Source organism: Glycine soja, chromosome 14, assembly GCF_004193775.1.
Source record: "Glycine soja cultivar W05 chromosome 14, ASM419377v2, whole genome shotgun sequence".
Taxonomy (NCBI): Eukaryota; Viridiplantae; Streptophyta; class Magnoliopsida; order Fabales; family Fabaceae; genus Glycine; species Glycine soja.
The window spans coordinates 11,925,326-11,952,756 of NC_041015.1; the positions used below are offsets into that span (position 1 = coordinate 11,925,326).

The window sequence follows — 27,431 nt, forward strand, 5'->3', positions numbered from 1 at the left end:
ATTAAAGCAAAATGATCAAATTTTCCTCTTCTCAGACCCACTTCGATCCTCTCACAAGCAAACACTAAATCTGCAAAGCTTGAAGGCGTGTAACCCACCATCTTCTCATAGTAGAACACCGGTAATGTGTCTACTATCATTGTTATCATCTCTCTCTCCATCATTGGGGGAGCTACTTGAGCTGCCAGATGCCTCCACCTTTGGGCGTATTCTTTGAAAGATTCATGCTCCCTCTTACACATGTTCTGTAGCTACATTCTATCCAGAGCTATATCAGATTGTACTGATATTGCCTAATGAAGGCAACCATTAGGTCCTTCCGGGAACGGACCCGGGAAGGTTCCAGATTAGTATACCCAGTAACAACTACCCCAGTAAGACTTTCCTGGAAGAAATGCATCAATAATTTTTCATCTTTCGCATATGCCCCCATTTTCCTGCAATACATCTTCAAGTGATTTTTGGGGCAAGTAGTCCCCTTGTACTTATCAAAATCCGGTACCTTGAACTTTGGAGGAATGACCACGTTGGGAACTAGGCGCAACTCTACCATGTCAGCAAAGACATAATTTCCGCCCCCTTCAATGACCCTCACCCTTTCCTCAATATGATCAAATTTCTCCCTTTCCACTATAGTAGGAGGCAGAGGGCCCCCTAAAGTGTTTGGCAGGGGTATGCCACCAAATGCTCGCCCCTCAGTGGCATATCCGAGGTGAGGCTTGAAGTCGGCTAGAGTGGGGTATCAGGGTACTTCATGTGTCTCCCCCATGGGTTGAGGGACCTGTGCATGACTAGATTGGGGATGTTGGCTCTCAATGGGTATAGGAGCAGAGTTATCGACATTCTCATCGAAAGTGTGTTCAACATTGGGTTATGTATAGTTGGGAGGCAAGCCATATGGTGGGAAAGAATGGTTGCTTTGGACCTACACAAAATAGGGGCCGCCCGTACTTCCCAATGCTTCGCCTCCCTGACCTACCATATTCGAGGCTGGACGATTTACTTGATTAAGGCCAGATGGGTGAGTTAGGTCCACCTTAGTGGCAGTACTTGCGGCAACGACTGTAGCCATGTTGACCTTCATGATTCTTCTCATACTCATCATGGCTTCCATCATTGTGGTCATTTGCTCTTTCATGGCCTCCATGTCAGCCTTCATCTATTCCTATACCTCCTCTATTTCACTCATCACTCTAGCTTTGGCAGACATTTGATAAGGGCACCATAAAGCGCGTTCTTTCCTTTTGATTACAATGATTGCAGTTCGACTTCAAGGAAAGAATGCAACGAGCAATGCAACCAATGTGAAAATAAGCACGGATGTATGTGAATGATACATTGTTGAAGTATTGCAAATTTTACATTGGACTTCAATAGAACATAGGGTCGAATCAATTCAGATTTTCATTAAAACAACATCGTTCCTTACAACTTGTCAGAGTCAAAGTGCCACTGGAAATAAAACATGGACATCAACAGCCCCTAATTTTGTAAATAATTTAGCTCAATCATGTGTTGGCAATAGCCAAAGAAGCTATGTAAACTCGATCCATATATCTTCTGCCCCAACTTTTGCAAGCTGGTTACTTTCATATTTGACCTTGACTTGATGAAAACCTTTTCTTAAAAGCACGTGCTTGGTTCGACCCCATAATCCAAGGAATAGAAATTTTGATTGTCAATACTTCGACAACCTATCATAGAGATGAATGATTAGGGCATACTTATGTTATGCATGACAAATATAATTATGAGATTGACATGAGACACCCGAAGAACTATCCTTTCCCAGTTAACAATGCGTTAGGTACCATGTTCACGTGATTTTCAATCATTTTTCAAGAGAAATGGGAGTATAATCCCAACATGGTCTGTTTATAGCTATCATCATGGTACCAAACACATGTAACTAAGAATGTGGTGTAAACTTTCACGCTTCATGACTTTCTTTTTGTTCTTTTTTTTGTTTTTTTAGGAAAATGCATGGCATGAGCAACTATGTGTCAGCATCATGCATGAGTGAACACAAATCAACCTTCACTCCCTATGGCTCACACAGACCCGGGTATAGGGCCCAACATCTAAAGGATTGTGAAAAAGTGTAGGTGTCATGTGTGAATAGAGAAACCTAAGTATAGCACAAGTCGTCTATCCTAGGGTTCAATGACACATTTATTTTACGAAAATAAAATAAAGAAAAAGTCATGATAAAATTACACACTCGATGAAAATGGCTTAACTCTCTAACAGTTCCCAGTGGAGTCGCCATCTATCGCAACCTACCCTACAACGGGCGTGCAAGCGTAAAGCAAAAGTGCATCTTCTAAAAAAAACGCGTGGGAGTCGCCACCAACGTTATTAAAGGAAAACGTTAGAAAAAACAAAAAGAGGTCTACAAATTTTGAAAATAATGGTTCGAGAGTTGTTTACGCATAGGGAAGGTATTAGCACCCCATACACCTATCACAAGGGACGAAGACCTTTAATCGAATATATATGCACAACGTGACTTCAAAATTATTTATTTTCCCTTTTTATATATTTTTATTTTTCTAGGGTCGACAAAGAGGCTGCCCTTGCTCCTACGTATCCTCAAGTGCGATGAGGAATTCAGACCTACATAGTTCTTTAAGTCTAAATGTTTGTGTGTTAAATTGATTTTATGTTTTTTTGAAAGAATTATTTTAATTGCGAACAAAGAGTCGTTAAGGCATTGGACCTTGAAACGACATTTCAAATTTTGAAAAGCAGATGGAGTTGTTAAGGCGTTGGACCTTGAAATGATCTCAGGTGATATTTGATAAAAAGAAGTTTGGTTATGAGTTGGTTTCTTTATTTTGGTTTTGTTTATTAACTTTCAATCTTTTTAAAGACAATTTTATGGCACTAGTAATCAGTTAGGATTAAACTTTACAAATAAAAATGAGATCACCGATGCTAAATGGAGAAGATAAACATGCACATAATAATAGAGGGGACCCCTAAGGGTGCATAGATTACATTCAATCCTTGAAAAAAAAAACTAACTGACTATTGCACGAGGGACACAAAACAAGAGAAAAATGTAGAGTGATCATGCTTGCGATTCGGTAGCGCCTTGACTTCACTTTTCTTCTTTTCTTCTTCTTCTTTCTCTCTTTTCCTTTCATTTTCCCACTGCTGAACCTTGGAACCCCTTAAACCCCCCCTCCCACCAACATGGCTATTTATAGGGAAAAAGCCATTTTGGGGCGGTTGAAGCTTGCCTAGGCGAGCTGATGCTTAGCCCTGAAGGAATGAGCTCGCCCAGGCGAGCTGGTTGCTTAGGCATGAAGCAATTTCGTGGCCCAGGCGAGCTAGATGCTAGCCTGGGCGAGCTATGGTCTAGAAAAATCCAATAAAAAAACCCTTTTGCCCCCTTCCTTGCTATCTTTTTGTTTTCTTGATCAAAACACTGAGTGATCCGTTGCTTCGCACTATAACTGGTGTCAAACACCATAATTCGACTAGCAAGAATCAAAATATTAGCGAACGATAGTCTTTGGACGAAATTAGGGTCTGACAGTAGTGAAAGGGCCATATTGATGTTGACCCTAGAAGGAAAAGGATTAAGTTCCCTCCTCTATTTCTATGCTTGTGTGTGTGCACGATGGTGAATTCTAGTAATTAGGGACTTCATGAGGATTGACACACATTATGAGAAAGAAACAGACAAAAAAGTTGGCGATATTGTGTTAGAATCAAAGAGATTGTTGTGTCGGGAGTTGGGGAATGACCTTATACTCAGTGGGAATATACTCTCTGATGTCTATTCATAAGTACCAACACAATCGCAATTCATGCTTCTCATCATAAAGAGTGAATGAGGATTTGATTAGTGAGGCTGGATGACATACAGTAGGTACACTGGGGATGGTTTGAACGGTTCAAAGGAACTTGGGGAAAATATTGATTGGTAATAACCTGACTAATGGCTTGTTTTAGTTATTTCAAGGGACTCACATGCCTCACTTGATATTCTTGACAAGAGTGGAGCTATATCCATGGTTGGTGAGAACGTCATATCCTATACCAACATGTGATGCATGTGTCCTTTTAATCGTTATCCATATGTTGCATAAGACCATGAAGGTTTGGGAGGCTTAGTGGTAGTGTTGGGCCCAAGATAAGAAAAGTGTGAAAGTAGAATATGGAATAGAATGTCATGAGTGTTGCATGCTAGTAAACCATACGTGGTGGTTATTAGGTAATTGTGTGGGACTTAACGTCCATGTTTGTAGTTTCTCATAAGAGATGGAGTACTAACTACCTTATTATCATTTTCAAGACCAGATGATGAGCTTGGCGTTGACTCCCTATTCTACATTGATGCCATCGAGACTCTATGGGAACACGATGATGCGCTCCATGTGGACCACTTGTACTGGTTCCTATGCTACCATCGTGTGCTGGTAGACATACCAAGATATAGACCCCACACAGTTGATTTCTACATTTTGTGGACTTAGTCTACATTGTCTTACTACCACTTCGTGATGCCCATGCCTGAGGTGGTCATTCCTTCCGAGTTTCATTTGTTGCATGTGGATGATGTGATATCCTCCTCTGGATCTAACTCCTCATATAAGGATACCGAGACCATTTCCCCTACTCTAATGTCTCCCCAATCAGTGTTGCCTGAATCTCAGGCACCACCCAGGGTAGATTTGGTGAATCTCGTGTTGGAGGATGAGGGAGAGAAGTTGGAGGAGGACAAATCTTTTAAGGAGGACACTGTCATGGAGCTGGAGCCTGTGGAGGAGGATTCCTCGAAGGAGTCTTACTAGGAGACTTCTTATATTTGACTAGACAGATTTTTTTTGTTGATGGACTAACTTTGGGCTTAGGTATAGGTGAATGCTATGAGTTTTAGGTTTTATCCTTTTATTGTATTTTGGGATGGATAGACCTAGGCTCAGACCTTTTTGTACTTAATTAGTTATTGCTACTTTACATTACTTTACTCACTTGAGATTGTATATGTTACTCGCTAGTTTCATCTAGGTGCATTATATTTTATTACTCTTTATGATACATGACACATATTTATGTATATTTAGTGACCAAGGAGGTTCACCTATTTATCTTCACCCATTATTTATTTAAGCATGTATGGTTTATTATGTTTCTATTTTACTCATTCACTCGAAGTTTTAACACGTAAGTGGATACTACATTTTATCATGCATGTTTTAAAGATCAAGTGATGATTTATGAAATCAGACTAGAAAGAATTTATTTTCCCCAAAGAAGTTTGTGCTATCTTTTCTAATCTTTTGAATTGACTCTAATAAAGATCGAGTATCATCTTCCGTTAAGTAAATCATCAGGCTTTTTGAAAGGATATATTTTAGGGTGTCATAAAATCCAATATGGATTCTTACAAATAGTTTTCCAACGCCCACATGGGAAATACTTGATAGTTGACTTTGTATTTGTAAGACATGTAAAAAGCTATATTTGTACTTTATCCATGTTATGAGAAACACATCTTATATTATCTTTTTATTATAAAAAGTGTAGAATAAAATCCATCTATTTGTTGTGTAGCTATGTTTACAACTGTCATGGAACTGTATAAGGCAGAATTTTAATTACTGTGTCAAGTTTTTGAATTTGAATTAGCTAGTAGTCCCGCCAACTTACGTATGTGCATGCAACGGATTTTTGTATGTGTGTGTGTTGTCGTGAGAGATGATCACAACATCGACAACAGAGTGTTTCAAAACGCATTCCAAAGGTAAGAAATAACAATGGAGTTTGACAGGGTTGCTAGCATGACCAACTCGAGACAAACATGGTCGTTGAAAGTTAGGGTTATGCGCATGTGGAATATGTATCATATCGATGATCCACTGCACCCTTATGCCATATAAATGGTTCTACTTGACAGTGAGGTGTGTGTGTATTCTGTTAATGCTAGCCTCGAAATATTTGTATTCTTGTGTCAGTTGATTTGGTAGCAAATATGTTGTGTATGCTTACAATGTTCTCTAACGTGATCTTACAGGGAGATAAATTTGCAGCATGTATAAGAAAGTTAACAATGAGACAATTTGCTAAGTGCATCTCAGAAAACAATGTTTACAAAATGCGTTTTTTTTGGAGTTACTGGTAACAGTGGTTCTAATCGCACAACTAGCCACAAGTATAAACTAATTTTTCATCCTAAAACGAATGTTGTCCCATCGATGAGCCATCAATCCCAATGAATGTCATGACTTCTATGGATTCTCAGGAAATATCTGCCACAAATGGAAATTTCGATTTCCTGGTTGGTATGTATTGTTATTGAATCTTAATTTCATTTTAATCTTGGATCTTCATGTTAATAATCATTATGCTAAACTTTAAAAGTACTGCTGCTTTATATTTTGGTAGATTTTATTGGAGTGATGATTGGTATTTCACACGAGACTCAGACCAAGAAGGGTGAAAAAACAACCAGGAGAATTCAATTTGATTTGGTCGATGAAAAATGAGCATGAATGAATATAAATGTGGTAAATTTACATGAATAAGGTAACTATCAATGCACTAAATTAATTTACATTTTATGGCCAAGGGGAAAATGCCATGCACGATTTTTGGTGACTATGTCGATATATTGATTGGGATAAATGGGGGTGCCACTTCTGAACTACCCATTGTGATATTTCAATTTGAAAAGATTAAGACACACACAGGTACGTTAATCAAGTTTTTATAATGTAATTATTCAATTTTAATTTATCATCTCATGTTTATAATTAATTTTTCTTTCGAAATTCTCGATTGATTATGTCTAAATCAGGTGAGGTAGTCCTCCAAAATGTCATGACTTCCTGATTGATGATAGAACCTGGAATTGATGAAGGAAATGACTTAAAGAGGCGGTATATTTGAAATATGTTATTATACTTTTGAAACACAACCTATGCACTTTATATGCCATTGACAATATTTTTGTGTAATAGGTTGATTACTAAGGGAATTCAGGTTAGTGGCTAGGTTCAGAATATATTTGGTGGTATAGGGTCTGTACCTCTTGAAAAGGACTTTTTGATTATGTTTCCAAGGAAGAACCTACTCCATCTCCACATTTGTGAATAGGTGATAAAAATGATTGGGATTATTGCTAATTATCTTTAATGAAGATTTATATATGTTTATTTTCTTTGTGCTTAATCTGTATTATGTGGATTTTTTAAATATCAGAATGGTATTTTTATTGTGCCCACTACTATATTGTCTGTGGTAAACGTTAAGGAGTGGTATTATAATGCATGCAAATGTCAAAGGGCGGTTGCCTTGAAAGACAGAGAATTATTGTTCAAAATGTGAGATCAAAGTGGATGAAATAATCCCAAGGTGTGAACCTTATTGTGCTAAAACCCAAATTTGTTCTGCATATAATAATGTAATGCATGCATGTGATCACCATTATATTTTATTAGGTTACTCGAAGTTTTTGATGGTTGACACTGCAGCCTTTTTTTTTTTGACTTCGATTGTGTCAATCTACTTGGGAGGTCTTATGCCTCAATGGTGGAAGCTTATTAGGTATTTGTTGTCCAATATGTCTCCCTTTTACTACATAATCATGGTTATACTGAAATTAACAAACATTGTGTTGTTTTGACAACCCCTACGGAGTTTGTGAAATTGATTGGTAGGAAGTTTCTTTTTAAAGTTGAAAAGGATGCTGTCTATGGATTCCGTTTTAATGATTCCTTTAAAGTGAAAAGAATATGTGAAGATGATGCGATCATCCATGAATTCAAAAATGATTCAGTCCCTGTCACACCCGAGAAGGTTAGTATTCAAAATTATTGATATTATTTTACTAAGTCATTTATATTTAACAAATATTCTGTTTTTAGATGAAATTTGGTGTGAAATGCATTGAAACCGATATGGATGACTCTTCTACATCCAAAAGTGCAGAATTTGATCAATGTTCAATTGACCAACAAGAGGATGCGATTGTTATCGATGACAATGCAGTTGGTTTTACTGTAAAAGTGTCGAATACAACCCTTGATAGAGGCAAAATGCCATTGAAAATGTGTCCAACGTTTTTGAACACGTGATAGATATGCCTGATGATGCAGGGTGTGATGATGCTTCCTTTAGTTCCCTAGAAACCTTACTGCACTACAAGAAAAGACTTAGGTTGAAGAAGATAAATATTGAGAAGTAAGCGTTGCACGTTACGCATGCATCTACCTGGATGCCCTATTGTTGTTTGTGTACTTTTATTTATATTCCACGCATTTTATGTTCTTATTTTTATTTCACAATGAAGTATTAGTGTTTCGTGCAATGCCACTTTATCAGTATGTTGGTTTTAATATAATTCTGGTTGCTTGTTTGTGATCTTTAACGAAAGATGCAATTACCACTACTAGAAAATTAATTTTCTACGACACTGAATCTAAGACGGTTCTGTAGAACCGCCTTAGAATGCCACACGATGGCATTTTTGTAATTAACAGAATTTTTTTTACGTCACAGAATCTAAGGCGATTCCTTATGACCGTCTTAGAATGCCACCTAGTGGCAATTTTGTAATAACATGGAATGACGACAACGATGGTCTCATCGATGACCATCTTGGTTCATTGAATAAAATACAAAACCTAGCTACTAAAACGCATGCGCGCCCAAAAAGCTTCAATCTTGCCTCTCAACCTGTGTCTCGCATCTCGTCGTCCGTCGTGCGTGTCTATTGTGCGTGCTACCAACAATCATCCCTTGCCTAAGTTCGCACGCTTCCAGCAGTCATCCCTGTCTAGTTTGACGTGGTGTGGCTGGGTTTTTTGGCGGGCTGAGTTCGCGTGGTAGCAAGAGTCATCCCTTGCCTCCTACAATCCCTTGTTCGCCCACAGGTAACGAAATGTGTTTACAATCCCTTGTTCGCCAAAACCTTATTCGCACACAAACAATTTTTAGTGTTTGGGTTGAATGTTAGGGTTGGGGTTCAGGCATATTCAAAATATCTTAAAAGGGCTGTACAAAGTTAGTTTGAGGTTATTAGTACCATGAAGAAGGTATGAAAGAAGGGTTTTGAATGGCTTTGACTGAATTGCATTGCATTTACTTTTCAATCTCCTGCAGCTCAATACTTAGTGAGGATGAAAAGGTTGTAGAAATTGCTTACTTTAAGGTAACCTCGATATCTTGGCTTTATTTTCCCAATTTCGGCATGAAATTTTTACTCAATAAATTAATTGAGAAATCAACTCATATCCTTCGGGCATCCTTCTTAATGAAACCATGAAATAGTTGTTGTTCCTGAACTGAAAGCCAACTTTAAATTAGTGAAACGCAAAAAAAAGACAGACCTCAAGATTTAAGAACACTTACAAAATAAATCACCAGCAAGGTCCACATTTTTGTGAATTATGAGTTTGTTTGTTTTGGACTGTAACAACCTTTATCGTTCAATTTTGTTCTTTTTGTAAAGGCATCCGTTGACCATGTGCCACTAACAAAAGTAAATTAGATTTGGATTTGGATTTGCAGGCTCAACATGGAAGCACAAGTTTGATAACACAATGGGTGTACTTCACTTCAGTTTCAAACAAAGTTGGTGGCTGCAGCACTAATAATATTCCCTCTCGTGGCACTAGAAGCTCCTGCAATACTTCGTTCCTAAGGTAAACTTGGGTTGTCAAAAATTTCTTTTCTTTGGCTTCTCAAAAGAAGAGTTAATTAGTAGTTGATATAATTGGGGTTTCACATTTATACTTTATATATTATCAAATAATTGAATATCAATTGATGATTGTGAGTGATGTTGCTTTGTTTTGTTCTAAACACACGAGTGATAACCGAAATGTACTGAGAATTAAAATCAGTTTGACATTCCTCCTGCAACAAGTGCTTTGATTGGCCAACAAAATGAAGTCCCCTCCTCATAATGCGTAGCACCTAACCACCCCTCCCCTCCAGACAATACCAAGGTTCGGATAGCCAATTAAATGAGGAATAAGAGAATGTCTTAGTCTTACAATTTCAAATTAAGTATGTCAATGATAAAACGAATCCCAAAGAGTTGCTCATACAAAATCTTCAATGAACACACAATAGCAGAGCGCTACTCCCACTGTTAATTCTATTTTTGGGTTAGCGAGTAATGGGTCTATATAGTTTTTTTCCTTTGATTTTAGTCCCTAATTTTGAAAATATTGACTTTTGTCTCTGTTTTTTCTTCAAATTGACAAATTTTGGTCCCCCATATAAAAAATAGTGTTAGCTTGAAAGATTAAAATTTAAATATTTTACAAAGTACACGAATGAAAATAATTGGTTTTAAAAGTTGGGAAAAATAAATCAAATTTTGAATTTTTTTAATAACTAAAAACACTAATAAATTTGATGTTTATATGTATAAGAGATATTGAACCCTCCCGGATAGCCTATGTGCAAAATAGGGTCAACTTCAACCTCGAATCAAATTACATTAATCGAAGCATATCTTCATTAATTAAGTCCTTTCACTTAGGGGTATAAGCGAATCACACTCAACTCATGAATCCGCTCAACTCAAATTCTTTATGTAGCTATATATTTGATGTTCTAGCTGCAAGATGTACGAGACTTTTCCTGTGGTAAGCAGTACGCAGCTGTTTGTATTTCTGCAGAAAAGCTCCAATGTCAATGTCTCTCTGAAGGACTTGCTGATGCAGATTTTCATATTCCACTTCTGTCTTATTCATAGCCTCTCCAAAATCATTGTACAATATATATTTGTGGAACCGTGCAGGTCATAACAATGATAAAAAATTTTGTGATTATTATAATAATGAAGTGCCTATGACAGTAAGTTATCATGTCAAGTCAAACCTTGAATCCATTGGAGAAGGTATTGTGGGGAATTCAACTTCATCATTTCCTCTTTCTGCTTCTCAAGCCCATTCAGTTTCTGTTGAGCCATAGCCAACTCAGTTGTACAAATTATTTTATTCTGTTTCCATAGGAGGATGGAGAAAATTCATAGTTGTATACAAAATTTAGAAAAGAATCACACAAATAATTGGATTATGATCACACCTGGTTCCTGAGTTCCACAATACAAGGTTCCTTTTGTAGATTTTCATCTGAATTTGAAATAAATTGTTTGAGAAGATCTGAAATATTCAGCTGGCAGCTAACCATCTAATGGCAGCGTGACAATAAAAAGAATTCAATAAGTCACCGGCAAGCTGCAGATTCTCCTTGCAAAGATCATCATTCACCTGATCAAATCATTAGGTATAAAAAGTGTTAAAATACAAACAAATAACACAATAGAGTTTTCGGTATTTACTTTGGAGGGGGGGGGGGCATCTAGCAGGAACCTTTCTATGCTAGCTTAAGTAGCTATTGAGGATGTAGTATTTATTTCCTCTTTTGGATTCTTTTTTATTGAGATGATGAAAATAGAGAGGATAGAAATATATTAATTACTGTAAGAGGTGTGAGACCCATACAATTTGTTTTTTATTTCTCTCCCCCTCCCCTCAACCAAACACAACATTTGTGTTGAATGAAGCATTGATGTGTAAACACTACGAGTTGGGACATTAAACCCAATAATCTTAAAAATGAGGTTAGCCTAATCAGGTAAACAATATCCCCCACTGTAAGAAGAGGGATATAAACTCACAACCTTGGTTTGTAGCCATTTGTAGGATCAAACCACCTGCCACTAAACAAAAAACTCATGCTAACAGAGAAACTTCTATCCTTATTGTTTCTTGGAGCATCATTGAACACCAAGTGGGTGATCCATGATAGACACCATGTGTTGGGAATGGGTTGTTGAGCTCACAATTATCCTAAGGAAAAAGAAAAACATTGACAAAAAATGAAGCCATCTAATAGAACTTCATTTCGGTAGTTGTAACTTGTAATAGTAGCCAGATGGTCAATTTTTCAATCTCGTTTCACTGCTACAAAAAACGCGTTCAACGTCGGTGCTTCTCGGAGTTCAACGACGGTGCACGGCCGTCTTTGAATGAGACGTCGTCGTAAACCTCTGGCCAGTCTACGACGGTCTCCTTCCACCATTTTAGAAACACACGATTCCTGCGACGGGGATGACTGGAGGCCCGTAGTTGCAAGTTCGCCTTCGAAGACGTTGTCAGCACGAGGAACGACGTTGAAAGATAAGCTTTTAAGGTCGGGCTATGGTGGCACCGACGTAGTGTATAACAATCAATGCTTGAAAGGTAAGGTCTACTACGTCGTTGCACCGGCAACGACCGCCATTGAATGGTTGGCCAACTACGTCGTTGCTTCCGTAAGCAACGACGTCGAAAGGAACCTTGCTACGTCGTTTCCAGGAGAGGAACATCGTTGAATGCATGGCCGTGACGTCGTGTCTGGGAGAGGAACGTCGTGGAATGCATGGCTACTACGCCGTTTCGTGGAGGAGACCGCCGTTGACGGCATGGGAAGCTAGATTAAGTTTTTTTTCTATTTTAAAATTTTAAATTATAAACGTTATTTGTATAAACGTAAATAATATCAACTCGAAATTTTTAAATTATTATTGTCAACTAATAATTATTATGATAAGTAAATATAATTTTTGTGCTAAAACTTTTGGTTTTAATTAATTTAATATTATATAAATAAGCAAGATAATGCATGATATTATATAAAGTAAAATATATATCAACCAGTTTTTGAAATGTAATTAACCTGATGAGATTAATAAATAACAATAATTAAACATGATATAATATAATAATAAAAAAAGTAAAATGTACTAATAAGCTGAAAGTATATAAATTTGTGTAGTATATATTATCATTTTACTAATTTAAATTTATATTAATCTTAAGCAACAATAACATAAATAATGATTATGAATACAAATAGCCATTTAACAGTTGTTAAAATATTGTAACTTAATCATATTAACAATTAACAATACATATAATTAGATTTAACAGGTAATTGTTAAATTTATTAACAATAAACATAATATATTAGTTGCCAGGGGAAGACTGTGGTTCTTGAAATCAGTAACCTTCTCAATTTCTTGGTACTGGTTTGACCAAAATTGTTGGAGCTGTTGCTGAAGCTGGTGTTAGAACCATATGCTAATTGAGCTCCACTACCATAGATGGGTTTTGGCTATGCCCTTGATGATCCATTCTGTTTCAGATAAAATCAAACATGCGATGACATGAGTGCCTACACTTTACACAACAAAAATAACAATGCATGCAATCATCAAACCAAAATTTTCAATATATTAGTGAGTATACCATGATAAAATATTCAATGTAAACGTGGAAGGAATGAAAAAATGTGCCTCTAATGCGGTGCTCTCAATCATGTGATGGAAGATGACATGAGACTATTTGCACAAAGCACTAAAGCAGGCAGCTCATCTCATTGCACAAACCTTAAGGGAAAGAGTGTTTTCAGACAAGATGTCAAAACTGTATTTTGGGTGTGTAATGTGTGTGTGAGAGAGAGAGAGTAGAAGAGAAGTAGAGAGCAAGTGGTTTTATTTAGACTGGGTGAGGAATAGGCGGTTTGAATTGAATGGAATGATAACCAAAGAAGAATAAGGGAAGGGGAAAATGAAATGTTCTTGAGTCAAAGAAAATCAAAGAATTTTGTGTATTTTTTTCTTCTTCTAAGTATTGTTTATGGAATGCTTTTTGACAAAATGAAGCATGGCAATTTAACAGTTAAATGGTTTCACTATATCAATTAATTAAAAGCTAAAAATTAATTTCGAGATACTAAAGTTTATTTAAAAAATTAATATTTTTCGACATGTATATTATTTCATACATATAAACATATGATCAAACATGATTATCTGTTAATTATTATATCATGTTGGTAGTTTTACTTCGGGATTACCTATGAGTGTCTTTTAGCATCTTGGAATTTGGATTGACCTACCAGATTTAAATTATGGACTTTAAAATGCTTTATGACTAATACATTATGAACTTGTAACAATCTCTCTTGATTTTCTATTAAAAACAAAGTCCTCTCTGGATTTATTCAGCATGTATATACATATCGCAATCTCCCTTTGATATCTTTTGTCTAGGATTTTTCTGGTTTTGTAACAGTACAGGGAAATTCTGTATTGCAAAAATGGCCATAGGTTGCAATCTTTATCTTCTGTTCATTACCTAGGACCTTAGAAGTCAATAAAAAAAGATTTTATTAATTCCTGAGAATGACTGCTCACTGCATGGCTGCATTGTTTTGGAGTTTGTAACTTGTCAACTAACTGATGTTTACAAATTTTTAGAAAGCCTTGGGCAGATATACACATGATTAGTGGCACCTCATCTAATTATAGTAACTAGGTTGTAAGGAACGAAATCTGGTTATAGGCTGGTTTTTGTGTGACATTATTTTCTGTGAATAGAAAACCAGGTGGGACTGGGACTCTTGTTCTCTTTTACTAATAACATATTGCTGAATTGTTGGTCCTCTTTACTACTGAACATTTCAGGCACGTAACTGACCTCTCTTATCAATTGATAGCACTTCTGAACAATGTTGTAACGACTGGCCTGATTTTTCATTTTGTGCATAACTTGTAAAATGTCCATTTTCTTGTTAGGGATTGGTCAGAAACATTCTTAATTTCTAGTTACAATTTTAATATCTCAAATGGTAATAAATCTATAAGTGACACATTATGCCTATGAATGTGTGACTAATCTACATTAATTTTGTTGCATTAAAATCCTCAAGAATATTAATTCCCTATATACTTGACATTTTACGAGAAAATCAAAGATGTGTTCCTAAAAGTTTTTCATGTTTATTAAATTTCTGTTAAAATTCCTATAAGCCTTCATTAGAACTTTGTAATTGAACATGCACTATAACTTTCTTTGTTCCAAGTTGATGGCTTGTGGCGCTTCCAGGTATGATGATACAAATCCTGAAGCAGAAAAGAAAGAGTATATTGATCACATTGAAGAAATTGTTCAGTAGATGGGTTGGAAACCATTCAAGGTATGTTGGTTTGTTTTGTAACACCTCTTGGCTCATGTGATTGTTCCAACTTAACTATTTAGGTGTTTAACAGCTTTGTGATAATATTTGCAGATTACTTACACAAGTGATTACTTCCAAGAATTGTACGAATTAGCAGTGGAGCTCATAAAAAAGGGTCATGCTTATGTTGATCATCAGGTTGGTATCTAAACATCTGAATAGCTTATTACTACAAATATTTAACTTGTTTATTTGTGTAAAATGTTTCCTTTGTTCTTCCTTTTGGGTGGATTTATAACTTGTAACAGCCTCTAATTAATTGATTTATTTAAAGCACTAATTCTGAGCCCTTTGGCAGTTTACTCTGAAAATCTCAGTTGCATGGAATTATATTATCAACCCTTGTGTTATAAATTTGTGTCCTCATGCCTAATTGTGAGGACATCTCTTGTGGTATTCTCTTTCTTATTGTGATGTGTGGCTTCACCGCTATTTAGCACTTTTTTATATAATTTTTTTATTGTTCATGTTTTTCTTTTACATTCATATCTTTTCTTTCCTTAAAATCTTAATTACTTTTAAATTTTTATATTTAAATTTTCTTTTTCATCTCAAATATCAGTCACTTGTACTATCAAATTAATTCTTTTAAGTTTTTAAATAAACTTTTTTCTCCCTAAATCTAAGCTATTTTAATATGTATGTTGATAAAGGAGGTTGAGATAATTGCATAATGTGATTGAATTTGTATTGGTTGCAACAAAAATAAACTATTTATTAATGGCTTGATTGTAGACACCTGATGAGATAAAGGAGCATAGGGAGAAGAAATTGAACAGTCCTTGGAGAGACAGGCCAATTTCAAAGTCATTGAAGCTCTTTGAGGATATGAAAAATGGCAGTATAGAAGAAGGAAAAGCCACACTTAGAATGAAGCAAGACATGCAGAGTGATAACTACAATATGTATGACCTTATTGCATATAGAATTAAGGCAAGTACTCAACTACATTTTTTTATTGCTCAAATTTCTAGGAAGATAATGATTGATTTCTTATGATGTGAATGCTTTCTGCATTTTAGTTTACCCCACACCCTCATGCTGGAGACAAATGGTGTATCTATCCAAGTTATGATTATGCACATTGCATTGTGGATTCTCTAGAGAATATCACACATTCAGTAAGTTGTCTTTCACTCAAAAATGTCAAGTCAGATCTCTTATTTCTCTATAGAGCTCCAAAAGCAATCAATGAACAATGTCTGAATTTCACAATCATGTGCAAGTTACTTACCATTCATTTTAGTAATAATATCAGCAACCCTCTTCTGGCACTTCTCACATTGCATATCAGCAGAAAGAACAATTTCCTGAACTTGTTCTCAGCAAATGAACCCAAACATCACACACAAAGTCATGATCAATCTCAAAACTGAAAATACAGTAAGGTGTTCATAGTACCACTGGCAGGGACAAAGACTCCATAGATGCCAGAGTAGTCCTAGTAAGAGGAAAGCTCTTCGAGATTTTTAGACCAACTTTCTCAAGCTCCTTTTTGGAACCATTTTCAAAAGCCATAACAGCATTAACTTAGCAAAGCCTAAGTATGTTTAATAAGCTTGCAGGATGAACTTCATCCTGCAGAAATGTGCACAAAATGATCTATGACTGTGCAAATCACTTTCTACGATGATAGAGCAGTTTGGGATGCTTGTTTTTGGTGGGCAGAAAATGGAGATCGAAAGCATGAATATTCAATATGCCGTCCTAAGTTTTACCAAAAAGTTTTAGTTAGAGGAAATTCGTGAAGAAACTATACTGAAATTATGATCATGTCATGTCATACGATTTATTTTTTTCTAGAATGATGATAGAAAGATCAGAAAACATCTCATGCAAGTACCAATCTTTTTTTTTTCTTGAATCCAGTTATATCATAGAATTTAGCTTATAGACTGTAGCATATACTATACAAGTCTACAGTTACAAAAAGCCAGAAAATCATTCATCTTCGAATAAGATATTTCTTTGCACAATCTATGCAAAAAACTTCTCCACGATCCAGCAAGTAAATTTTCTTCTTTGACACAATGTATCCACAGTGCAACATCTTAGAGATTGAAAATCAAGACAGTATGGATTGTAGGCATATTGAATATCTTATCTAGCCAAGATATAAAATGAACAAAACAAAAACTTCCAATCTTACCTTGTAGCAAGCTACACAATCTCTCCATCCATCAGATTCCTTGTGAAATGCCTTACAAAAGGTTCCATTTTCATAAAGAGAGCTACATTTTCAAGGATCAAACCAGCTATGTAAGGAAATTATGGAGATGAATCAAATCCCAAATGATTTAAATAAAGAAACTATGTTTAAGTGTCAAATAAGTATTTTGGATAAAGCAAACCATAACCCTGGGTTAGCAACTTGTTCAATTGTTTCTAGCTATTGAGCATGAAGTTTCATGTGACTGAAAAGGAAGAAGCAAATACATAACAAATGATCCATAACAATCAGTCATTATATAAATTTATATTTGCTAACAATATATTGATCATGCACTGATTCTGATATTCAAAGCCACATAAGTTTACAAACTACAACTTGCAATAGTTTTGAGGAAAAACGAAGGAACTTAACATGAGAGAGCAGATGTAAGGGTGAAGTTTTAGCAATTTCTTTGGTGAACACCCGCATATTTCCATAGTTAAACATGCAACCTCATTAAATAATTTTACTGCATAGAACCAGACAAAAATAATTTTTCACGATAACCTTAGAACAACAATCAATGTAGCAATATAACAAATACACAAACAGCCTCTTAAAATGAATTGCAGGCGGAGTATTACAATAATTTGAACAAAAACTTGTCATAAAATTAACCTAAACACTATTCATAACAACAACAGGGATGTAGATGTAAAGAAATATTTGTGCTACCCTTGAACATTAGAATTTTGGTACAATTTATTTCTAGAATCATAAATATTCATTTATTTTCTCATCCATCTTATTTTCTTCTTATGCCTCATTTTTCTTTCCCATGATTATTTATCACATCTCTCATCTCTTACTATGTCTCTTTTCCTTTTCTTTTTTCTTTTTTCTTTATATTTTTTCCTTCCACTTAGGGCACCCCATTTACCTTTATCAGCATCCTAAAAAGAGAGACTTTTCGAATAACAAAACAAAGAAACATCAAACAGTCCAAAAACAAAAAAGATCAAAAGAGATGCAGCAACCATCAGCCAACATTTACGTAAATTCACCAATAACAAACCAATGATCGCAAATGCTACAACCTAAGATTCATGTAAAATAATAAAAATAATGATGATAACATGATACCCAAGATTAATATACAGAATAGGTCTCATAAATCTATCAAGAACTTATAAAGATTAGTAATATATATAAAGTCATCAAGGCATGCATCTATAATAAATTGTACATTAGTTGAAAAAACTAACCCAAGAAACAAAGAAAAACAATAACATTATGAAGAAAAAAGAAGAGAAGAGAGGACAAAGAAAACACATCCGCAGTTTTGACAGAGCAGAGCTAAACCGCCACTTCGAAGCTGCCATCCGTTAATGAAGGTTATTGTCTTGGACTTGCAGTGAAAGCAAAAGAGAATGTTGTCATTGCCTTTGTAAGAAGAAGAACCAACACCAGCCATTGAACTCGCAGCAAGACAAACCACCCTCAAAGAATTACTGTGAGAGAGAAATAGTTCCTAATAATTCTTTCAGAGTGGACTGAGACAGCTAAAGTGCATGTTTCACATTGATTATAGGATATGCAAAATTGAGTAAGATCAGTTTCTTTCCGTACCTATAGAGTTCTAGACTAATTGACATGCTTGGAAAACACATTTTAAGTTATACTTACATCATATTCTTTGAATTCAAGATGGCCATTGATCTACTGCCCCCATTTTCCAGTATGACAAGGGCACAATCAATGGAATTCTTGGCAAATGCTCTATGCAGGACAGATTCACCTTCATCATCCACTGCATGAGGATCAGCTCCAGCTAATAGTAATTCCTGTTATTTTACCACAAATTTATATGAATATAGCTCTAGTAAATACAAAGGCTCATCTAAATAGAGAAGATAGGTAGTTGTTGCCATAATCTGATGCAACCTTGAAAAGAAGTTCTGTGTGCAAAAATTACAAAGAAAAAGAATGAATTGCAAAATTCAAATGAAAGCTAGGTCAAGCAAGGTTGTTTGACTTTGGTGCACCAACTAAGCTAACACTTCTGACATCCCCTTGAGATACACATTGATGAAGATGGAATGGGTTTTCATGAGAAACTTCAAATTCAGGCAGAAGGGGCAACTCCATGACATTTGATGAAAAGCTTTTAACGAAGTCACTGTATTTACAGAAATATATAACATGTGTACTTAAGTGTTTTGGAGCATACAAAAATGAAATTAAGACATTCATATTTTAATTGAAAGATAATAACCATTAAAGGAGCAACGCTGTTCAACCCAACCAAAACAATTACAGTAGTAAAACAAAGTTCATGTCCACATGTTATGTAATTACAACTTTGTACATTGGATGGTTCTAAGTTTCAAAAAGTAAGCTGCCCATTTTTTACGTAATGCTGTGATCGCCTCCGAGTCTAGTGCCGAGCCATCACCGAACCACTACACATTGTCAAATACAAACAATTAATGAAAATGAGTCTAAATGAGCCTACATATGGCGATTTGCCGTCAATGTTTTCGGATTACATTATTTACCACAGTCCAATCACTCTTCAACTCCGCGCCAATTATGTTCCACATCCAATGCATCACATAATACCCACACTCATAGCCTCCGCGTTGAACGTGAGTCTACATGAAGAACAAATTAACTATTGAATGTAGGGCTGAACATGATTAATAACATTTCAAGTTGCAAACATTGTATGTAGTTCGACTAACCTTCAGTTCAAGCGACTGGGTCCAGTTTTAGGAACTTTGCCATCAGCAGTCGTGTTTAATTTCTTGTATGCACTGCATTGGAAGATTAATATGATGTTAATATAATGTTCACAATCGCAGCGTCCAACTTTAAAATAGGTTAAACGACTAAAAATATAATACTTAACTTGTTAATTGCAATTTTGATATGAACATCAGGCCTTCTGCACACTGAAAAATACCAGACCACGACATTGTCTTTAGGGCACAACACAACCATTTGCCAATGGGCGCTGCAATTTGCACACCATTTATTTATTAGTAGGACAAAAAGAGTTACAACATTGCCAAAATGAATTTTACATACTCATTCAAATAAGCTCCTATGTACAGTTGTCGTTGCGATTCCTTAAGTCATTTTTCGATATATTCTTCACATTGCCCACGTCTATCCTTTGCATTGTGTATAGATTGAGGCTCAAGGAATCCATACACCGATCGATAACCCAAGCCATTACTCCACTCATTCATATACCTGATTTGCACATGTCATAAAATAACTGAAGATCACGTAAATGTCATAGCAATATGGATTTGATAGTCACGAATGGATTTTACTTACATGGTCCACAATTGAAGTATGGCTATGTTCAAGCATTTTTCGCCTGATGTTATTTTGCTGACATCAGTATACGTTAAGAACAACGATGAATTTACATTTGGAATCCCAAATTCAATAAGATCCCACACAAACTCAACAGGCTTGTCGTAAATGTCAACAAGGGTCTTAATCAACTCACGCAAGGGGTCTTGCTTAGGAACATCATTGTTTAATTCGGCAGCATTGACAACTTTTTCTGGAGTGATGCCTGAATGCTATATCATGCAACAAAAGTATTGATTATAGGAACGTTCAAAAGTTTGGAATATACAGTTGAAAAGATAATAATTGGCTGAACTTAAAGTATACTACCTCATTTGATACCAGTTTTACCAAAGGCAATGGCCATGCAATGAATGTGTTAACGACATCTCTCACATACTTAATTTCTGATGTTGGTAATGGAACTTCAGCTTCACCATCAATTACTTGTTTGACGCTAACCCTTACGACATCATCTGCATACGCTACGCAATGTATGGTGGATGGTCCATCATGAATTTTTGCCAACGCCACCAGCTTCGTACAATTTTGACTTTGGACGTACAACCCCATAGGCGGTGTTACACGACCAACATGCATTTCCCCAGATGGGTTCACAGCAATTTCAGTATTGCTCTCCTTAGTGCTCACGCGTGCACCTAACACATTTAAATCAAAATTAGCCGGTGCTAAGTCATTGTCTCCGTTAAATATGTCAGTAATGATGGCATCCTTCAGCTCCTTTTTCCAAGCCTGTAGGCTTTGCTTCTTTTCTTCTTCAAGCTCTTTCATGACTTGTTCCCTAACGGTTACTACTATTTCAGCCAACTGTTCTTTGGTGAATGCTATGGATGAGCTACTTGAGGCACGTGATATCCTCCCATAGTATTGACTAATTGTGACCCTAGGCCCAGCTGCACAAACACGACCTCCATGATCTGGTCTTCCTATGGCCGTGCTAAGTATATCATGACGACCCTGGGGGACAAACTCACCCTGTGCCACTTGTTCTTCCAGCGAGTCCTACATGTAGAACAAATTTCACATCGTTAGACTTCCCTGTCATTGTAAACAACATAACAAGTAGTAATTATATGTCAAACCCCATGTCACATTTAATCGAAAATTGAAATTGTTGTAATAAGTTGGAACTGACAATTTTATCAGCAATTTGTCTTGCGGTCTCAGATGTCATCTTCCCATATCGATTCGTGCGGGCCATCTTCCACTTGACATGTCTTTGAATGGGAGATGGGGGGGGGGGTCCTCAATGAGTGCTGGATTTTCAGTCATCAATGTATCATGTTGCCTTTTCTTCATTTTCTCATCTAACAGTTTCTTTTCTAGCAATTCATATCCCCCGCGGGAAAGCAAATGGGGACAATCATTATTCTTTTGGATTTCCTGCATCTTCTTCCTAATTCCCTGTGGTTTAACATATAGTGTTAGAAGGACTTCAAATTATTTAGTCTTTACAATGATATAACTCAAATTTTTTGTAGACATCACATCTAACCTGCCAACTAGGGGTTTTGCGGGTTGCCGCAAATTCCTCCCATATCTGTGCATCAAAGCCATATTTGACAGAAGGATCTTCTTTATGTTGGTCCTCAGAAATACTAAACACAAATTTACTTGTCAGGGATGATTTAAACTGCCTTCATCTAGTGGCCACAGTTGACATCACCTTTTTCTTTGCATCTAGGGCTTCTGGGATATCAAACTTGGCCTGCAAGACAAATTGTTTACTACTATATGCATCACAATAATCATTTAAATTTTTTTAAACTTTATACGTCACCAACACTGCACTTACCAAAATCTCATTCCATACTAGCTCCTTTAGTGTGTCCGGTACATCCTTCCAACTGTTATGTACAATTGGAACTTTTTCTCTAGCTACAACACCTAAATAACTGTGGAATTTCTCTTTATGGGGGCCTGATCCTCGCCCAGTTGCAGCATTAACGGTGACAATAGGTCGCGGATGATCCAAGGTTCTTCTAGTCAACATCCTAAGCCGTGTCTATCGCACTATTAGAAAATACACTTTCAACATCGGTTATTTAGAACATTCTACATCGGTTCTAAAACCGATGTTGAAAGTGACGATGTTGAATGTATGAATGTTAACATCGGTTTTGGAGAACCGATGTTAACATACATATGACAACATCGGTTCTCCAAATACCCGATGTTAAACACAATGAACAACAGCAAAAAAAGTGTAGGCATGATGAACGTTGACATCGGTTTTCCAGTAAAACTGATGTTAATATGTTAGTTTAACATCGGTTTTCTAGAATAACCAATGTTAATGTATGCCCTTAACATCCGTTTTTCTAGAAAACCGATGTCAACGTTGATGATGCTTACACTTATTTGGTGTAGTTCTTTGTGTATAACATCAGTTAATTATAAATAACCGATGTTACTATTCAAATATTCACATCGGTTATTTATAATTAACCGATGTTAATGTACAATAGTTGACATTGGTTATCCACAGATAACCGATGTTAAAATACAAACGCTGACATCGGTTATACACAAAAAACCGATGTTAATATACAAACGTTAACATCGGTTTTCTATTATAACCGATGTTGGTTATGATATTAACATCGGTTTTTGTTAATAACTGATGTTGTTTTCAAATATTTTTTTTTATATATACTTTCTGTTTTTACAGTAAACCCAAAATTGTACCTGTCAAATGCAATTTCAGGAGGCCCAATTCACAACAAATAAACATTTTATTATGCTTTCAGCAGTTTTAATGATAATAAACATCAAATAATTGATTTATATATTATAAAGAACAATCAACAAATGAATTCAATGTTCGTGTTACATAGAAAATGTAAAAAATGTAAAAAATGTTAAAAAATGTCCCTAAATCCTAGGCCTGATCTCTAACTCGGAGATAAAACTGTGCCCACTGAATCCGCAATGCTTTTAATCTCTCGGGCTCCAATGGTCTAGGGTCGTTAAAATACTGCATGATTAAATAAATCATATTAAGTTAATAATGTAATACAAATTATAAATAAATCGATTTTCTTTGAAATAAACTTACCGCTTCCCAATTATTTCTAAAACTTCCTAAAATGATGGTGGACATCCTATGCATGACATAGTAGCCGCACTCAGTAGTTCCTTTTTGTCTATTACACTAAATACATAATGAAATTTGGATATTAATTAAACAACTAGTGTACAGACACATAAAGAAATATATATAAGTGGAAGTTTTATGTAAATGACGTACCTTGACGACAATCCACCTAGCAGGAGCCTTTGATTTAGGCTGTGGAGCATCATCAAGACCCTTGATAGCACTGTTCCATATGAGTAAAAATTAAAAACTGGTGTTGTACGTTGAGGTATTACAATGCAAATGTATTGAAAAGAACACTAACCTATTAATAATCCCCTTAAGGTAGTTGTCTGGCTTGTTATGCAATGAACAAAACCAGACAACTAAGTGTTCCTTGGGCAGGATGACCACCATCTGCCAATGTCCGCTGCAGTGGAACCTAAAATGGGTTAGTACATTAGTAAACATTAATTAAATTTTGTTATTTTGTGACTTACCCATTTAGGTAGGCTCCAAGATACACATCGCGTTGTGAACTCTGCATCCAACTCTTTATGTAACTTTCAGATTCAAACTGCGATTGCCCAGACCTCTGAATGGACTGAGGCTCGAGGAATCCATAGATATCAGAATTCCCCGCTCGCATACATGTTTCAGTGAGATGCCTGTTTATGTTAAGTCAAAGTTAAATATTTATGAATTGAAAGCCATAACTTAGGTAAATAAAAGCCTTTTATATAAAGACTTACAGAATCCACAGCTGTAACACTGATATGCTGAGACATTGACCACCGTGTGCGATTTCGGAGAGGTCTTCGTGCTTTATGTATAGGGGGAAATCTGGATTAACGATCCCGAACACGGTGGCATCCCATCTAACCTGATAAGGCCTCAAGAAAAGCTCTGGGATGGTCAATGTCATCAGATAAAGCGGATCATCGACCTCCGGATCGGGCTTCGGAGGTGGTTTTGGCGGAGACACAGCTACCTGTTCATGAAACAAAGTTAAATAGCCTAATTTGAAAAGAAGAAACATATAGTAAGGACAATAAGTACCTGCTATGATAAAGACTTGACCAGATGTGTCGGCCAAGCAAGGAAGGTGTGAAGTGCTTGCCCCACTAAGGAAACCTCATCAGTGGGTACAGGAATTGGAGCATCTGCATCTCTAACCTCCTCCACACTCACCTTTACTTGGCCAAGCAACAAAGGAGTGTTATGAACAACAGTGGATCCCTCATAAACTCTCCCGATGGCAACCAGGCGGGCAGGATCTGCTTCTATGTACAAGCCGCACCTGTCAGAGTCACCGGTCTCAGGATCGTTTCCTAAGGGATCAACACAACTCCCCTTTGTGCTCACTCGAGGACCGGAGGGACCAGGACCAACCAGAGGCTCAGGAGGCACTGCAAGTCCCTGAGATTGCATCTGTGCCTGAAGGTGGCTGAAGGATGCCATGACCTGCCTCGTCACTTTCTCTGTGATGGACTCCTCTAGCTGGTCCCTGATCTGCTGAGTCAGCTGGTGTAATTCGTCAGGAGGCAGGGAGGAAGCGCTGCGGGACGTCCGTGGAGCCGATCCAAAGTATTGCTTGATGGTGACACCAGCTCCAATACCACGGACACGTCCAGGGTGCTCTGGACGTCCAATAACAGTGGCCAGAACATCCTGACGTCCATGGGGGACGAACGATCCCTGTGTGGCCTGCTCCTCAAACGAATCCTGCACAGAAAACACACAGTGGTACATGGCATTCTCAAAATATTCAAACATAATTGTAATGGTTAGTTGAACATGACTTACAATCTTCTCAGCAATTTCCTTTGCGGCCTCAGTTGTCATCTCCCCTGTCTTCTTCGTGCGGGCCATCTTCCACTTCACGTGGCGTCTGACCGGGGATGGAGGGTTGATGACGCCATCAACGCTTCCTGACTGTGTAGCTTCCTGCATCTTCTTCTTGGTCTTCTCAGCCTGGAGCTTCTGCTCCAAATAATCATAACCCCCACGAGACAAAATGTGGGGGGCAGTATTCTGCTTCTGGATGGCCTGTGCCTTCATGCGCATATCCTGAAAAAATTAAACAATAATGTTTAAGTTGCCTCCATCTCTCCCCCACAGTCTGTAGTAACTTCCTTTTCGTCCTACTGTCAAAAGCCTCTGGGATATCAAATTCCGCCTGACAACATGAAACAAAGTTTATTTGTTACAATAATGAAATTTTTTGGCTATTAATTACACACAATCAAATAAGAAAAGAGAAATACCTGAATATCCTCCCAAATCAGGTCCTTCTGAGCAGTAGGGACCTCCTTCCAGTTCTCGTAGGTGATGTCCACCTTATCACGTGCCACAATCCCCAAATATGTTCTCAATTTCTTCTTGTGGGGACCGTCGGCCTTCCCTATAGCAGGATCAACATGCACCACTGGTCTCTCAACACCAGGTGGTCTAGTGGACAACAATCATAGGCGTGAGGCTTTGCGTGTCCGCTTCACGGCAGACGTCGAAGCCGATGCGTCCGAAGTAGGAGGAGGAGGAGGAGGAGGAGGAGGAGGAGTGGAGGCAGGTGGAGAACCCATGATCTTTTATACAATAACATACAAAATTGGATTAATGAAAAGAGGATTAGTGATTAGTTTTTTTTGGAAGGCAAAAGTATAAGATTATTAAACAAAACCCCACCACATAAGAAGACAAAACAAATTAACCAAAGGACTTTGAAAGATAGGTAGTTGTGCTTTTTAATTGTGATTTCATCCATGTTTTCTTTGATATTGATTTTCTTAGGACTTCATCAATGTTTTGACAACATTTGATTTTCTTTTTTGCAGAACAGAAAGAGGGGAACAAGCAACAATTTGAAGGTTGTACATTCAGGAACTAAAGAATTCAAAATAGCTAGTAATAAGAGGGATTTGTTTTTGGGATTTTCTGAGCACCAAGAACGGCTACGCAAGAAGCTTGCACTTGAGGAGGGAAGGATATTTGCAGCTAATGAACAACTTTCATAACTATTTGTCCTTCAGATTTTACTGTATTTTTTTTCTTATATGTAAATATAAATAATATAAGGTTATGCCATAGGGACATGGTCATTTTTACCCCTAACAATCTTAGAAGTAAATATAGACCATGTTTTTACGCCATACCCTTACACCATTTATATTTACATATTAGCAAAAAGAAACAGTAAAATCTTAAGGACAAATAGTTAAGAAACTTGTTCATTAGCTGCAAATATCCTTCCCTCCTCAAGTGCAAACTTCTTGCGTAGCCGCTCTTGGTGCTTAGAAAATCCCAAAAACAAATCCCTCTTATTACTAGCTATTTTGAATTCTTTAGTTCCTGAATATACAACCTTCAAATTGTTGCTCGTTCCCCTCTTTGAGAATGAGGAGGATCTTCATAGGACTTCATTCAGCTGATGTTTGTCGGCAGTTTCATCATCCACCACCCTTTTCTTCTGTGCCTTCTCACGTTCATTGTTGTTAAACCCATATTTATGCCTTCTTCCCTTCATGTCTTGTTTGATCACAACTTTAGCTGAATCTCCCATCTTCAGCATAGTTGAATCTCCTGTCTTATTGTCCAATGCCACATTTTGATGGCCTGTATCTCTTTGTTCGTATGTTCTACTGCTTCAGCTTCATAATGCATAGAGCAATCAGAATTTTCCAGTCATCACCAAAGGCTTCTGCATCAGCGTTGACACTCTCCACCCTATTTGGTTTATGCTTCTGTGTTTTCTTCCATGCTTCCTCCTTATAATTCTCAGAT

At 36.7% G+C, this 27,431-nt stretch overlaps 2 protein-coding genes and 1 long non-coding RNA gene across 3 annotated transcripts; 1 reads left to right on the forward strand and 2 right to left on the reverse strand.

Annotated features, from left to right (window-relative positions):
• Positions 1–10,560: 10,560 nt before the first annotated feature.
• LOC114383809 (vacuolar protein-sorting-associated protein 37 homolog 1-like) lies at positions 10,561–12,340 on the reverse strand. The gene is made up of 5 exons (XM_028343545.1): positions 12,230–12,340; positions 11,201–11,240; positions 11,056–11,102; positions 10,849–10,969; positions 10,561–10,726 (listed from the first exon to the last, which is right to left on the reverse strand). The coding sequence occupies exons 1-5, from the start codon at positions 12,338–12,340 to the stop codon at positions 10,566–10,568; spliced, it is 480 nt and encodes a 159-aa protein (XP_028199346.1). The 3' UTR covers positions 10,561–10,565.
• A 2,561-nt stretch (positions 12,341–14,901) lies between these two features.
• On the forward strand, positions 14,902–16,369 carry LOC114383810 (glutamine--tRNA ligase-like). Its single transcript, XM_028343546.1, has 5 exons — positions 14,902–14,994; positions 15,088–15,174; positions 15,772–15,969; positions 16,059–16,157; positions 16,295–16,369. The coding sequence occupies exons 1-5, from the start codon at positions 14,974–14,976 to the stop codon at positions 16,367–16,369; spliced, it is 480 nt and encodes a 159-aa protein (XP_028199347.1). The 5' UTR covers positions 14,902–14,973.
• A 3,240-nt stretch (positions 16,370–19,609) lies between these two features.
• Positions 19,610–19,970, reverse strand: LOC114384653. Its single transcript, XR_003660749.1, has 3 exons — positions 19,933–19,970; positions 19,747–19,842; positions 19,610–19,650 (listed from the first exon to the last, which is right to left on the reverse strand). It is a non-coding gene; the product is annotated as an uncharacterized LOC114384653 (long non-coding RNA).
• Positions 19,971–27,431: the final 7,461 nt, after the last annotated feature.

Coding starts and splice junctions, on each gene's coding strand:
- LOC114383809 (XM_028343545.1), bottom strand. CDS start 12,340: ATGTTCCTCTCCTGGAAACGACGTAGCAAGGTTCCTTTCGACGTCGTT. Junction 11,103..11,200: donor GGAGAATCTGCAGCTTGCCG/GTGACTTATTGA, acceptor TTTCAAATTCAG/ATGAAAATCTACAAAAGGAA. Junction 10,970..11,055: donor TTGTGGAACTCAGGAACCAG/GTGTGATCATAA, acceptor CTATGGAAACAG/AATAAAATAATTTGTACAAC.
- LOC114383810 (XM_028343546.1), top strand. CDS start 14,974: ATGGGTTGGAAACCATTCAAG. Junction 15,175..15,771: donor ATGCTTATGTTGATCATCAG/GTTGGTATCTAA, acceptor GCTTGATTGTAG/ACACCTGATGAGATAAAGGA. Junction 15,970..16,058: donor TTATTGCATATAGAATTAAG/GCAAGTACTCAA, acceptor TCTGCATTTTAG/TTTACCCCACACCCTCATGC.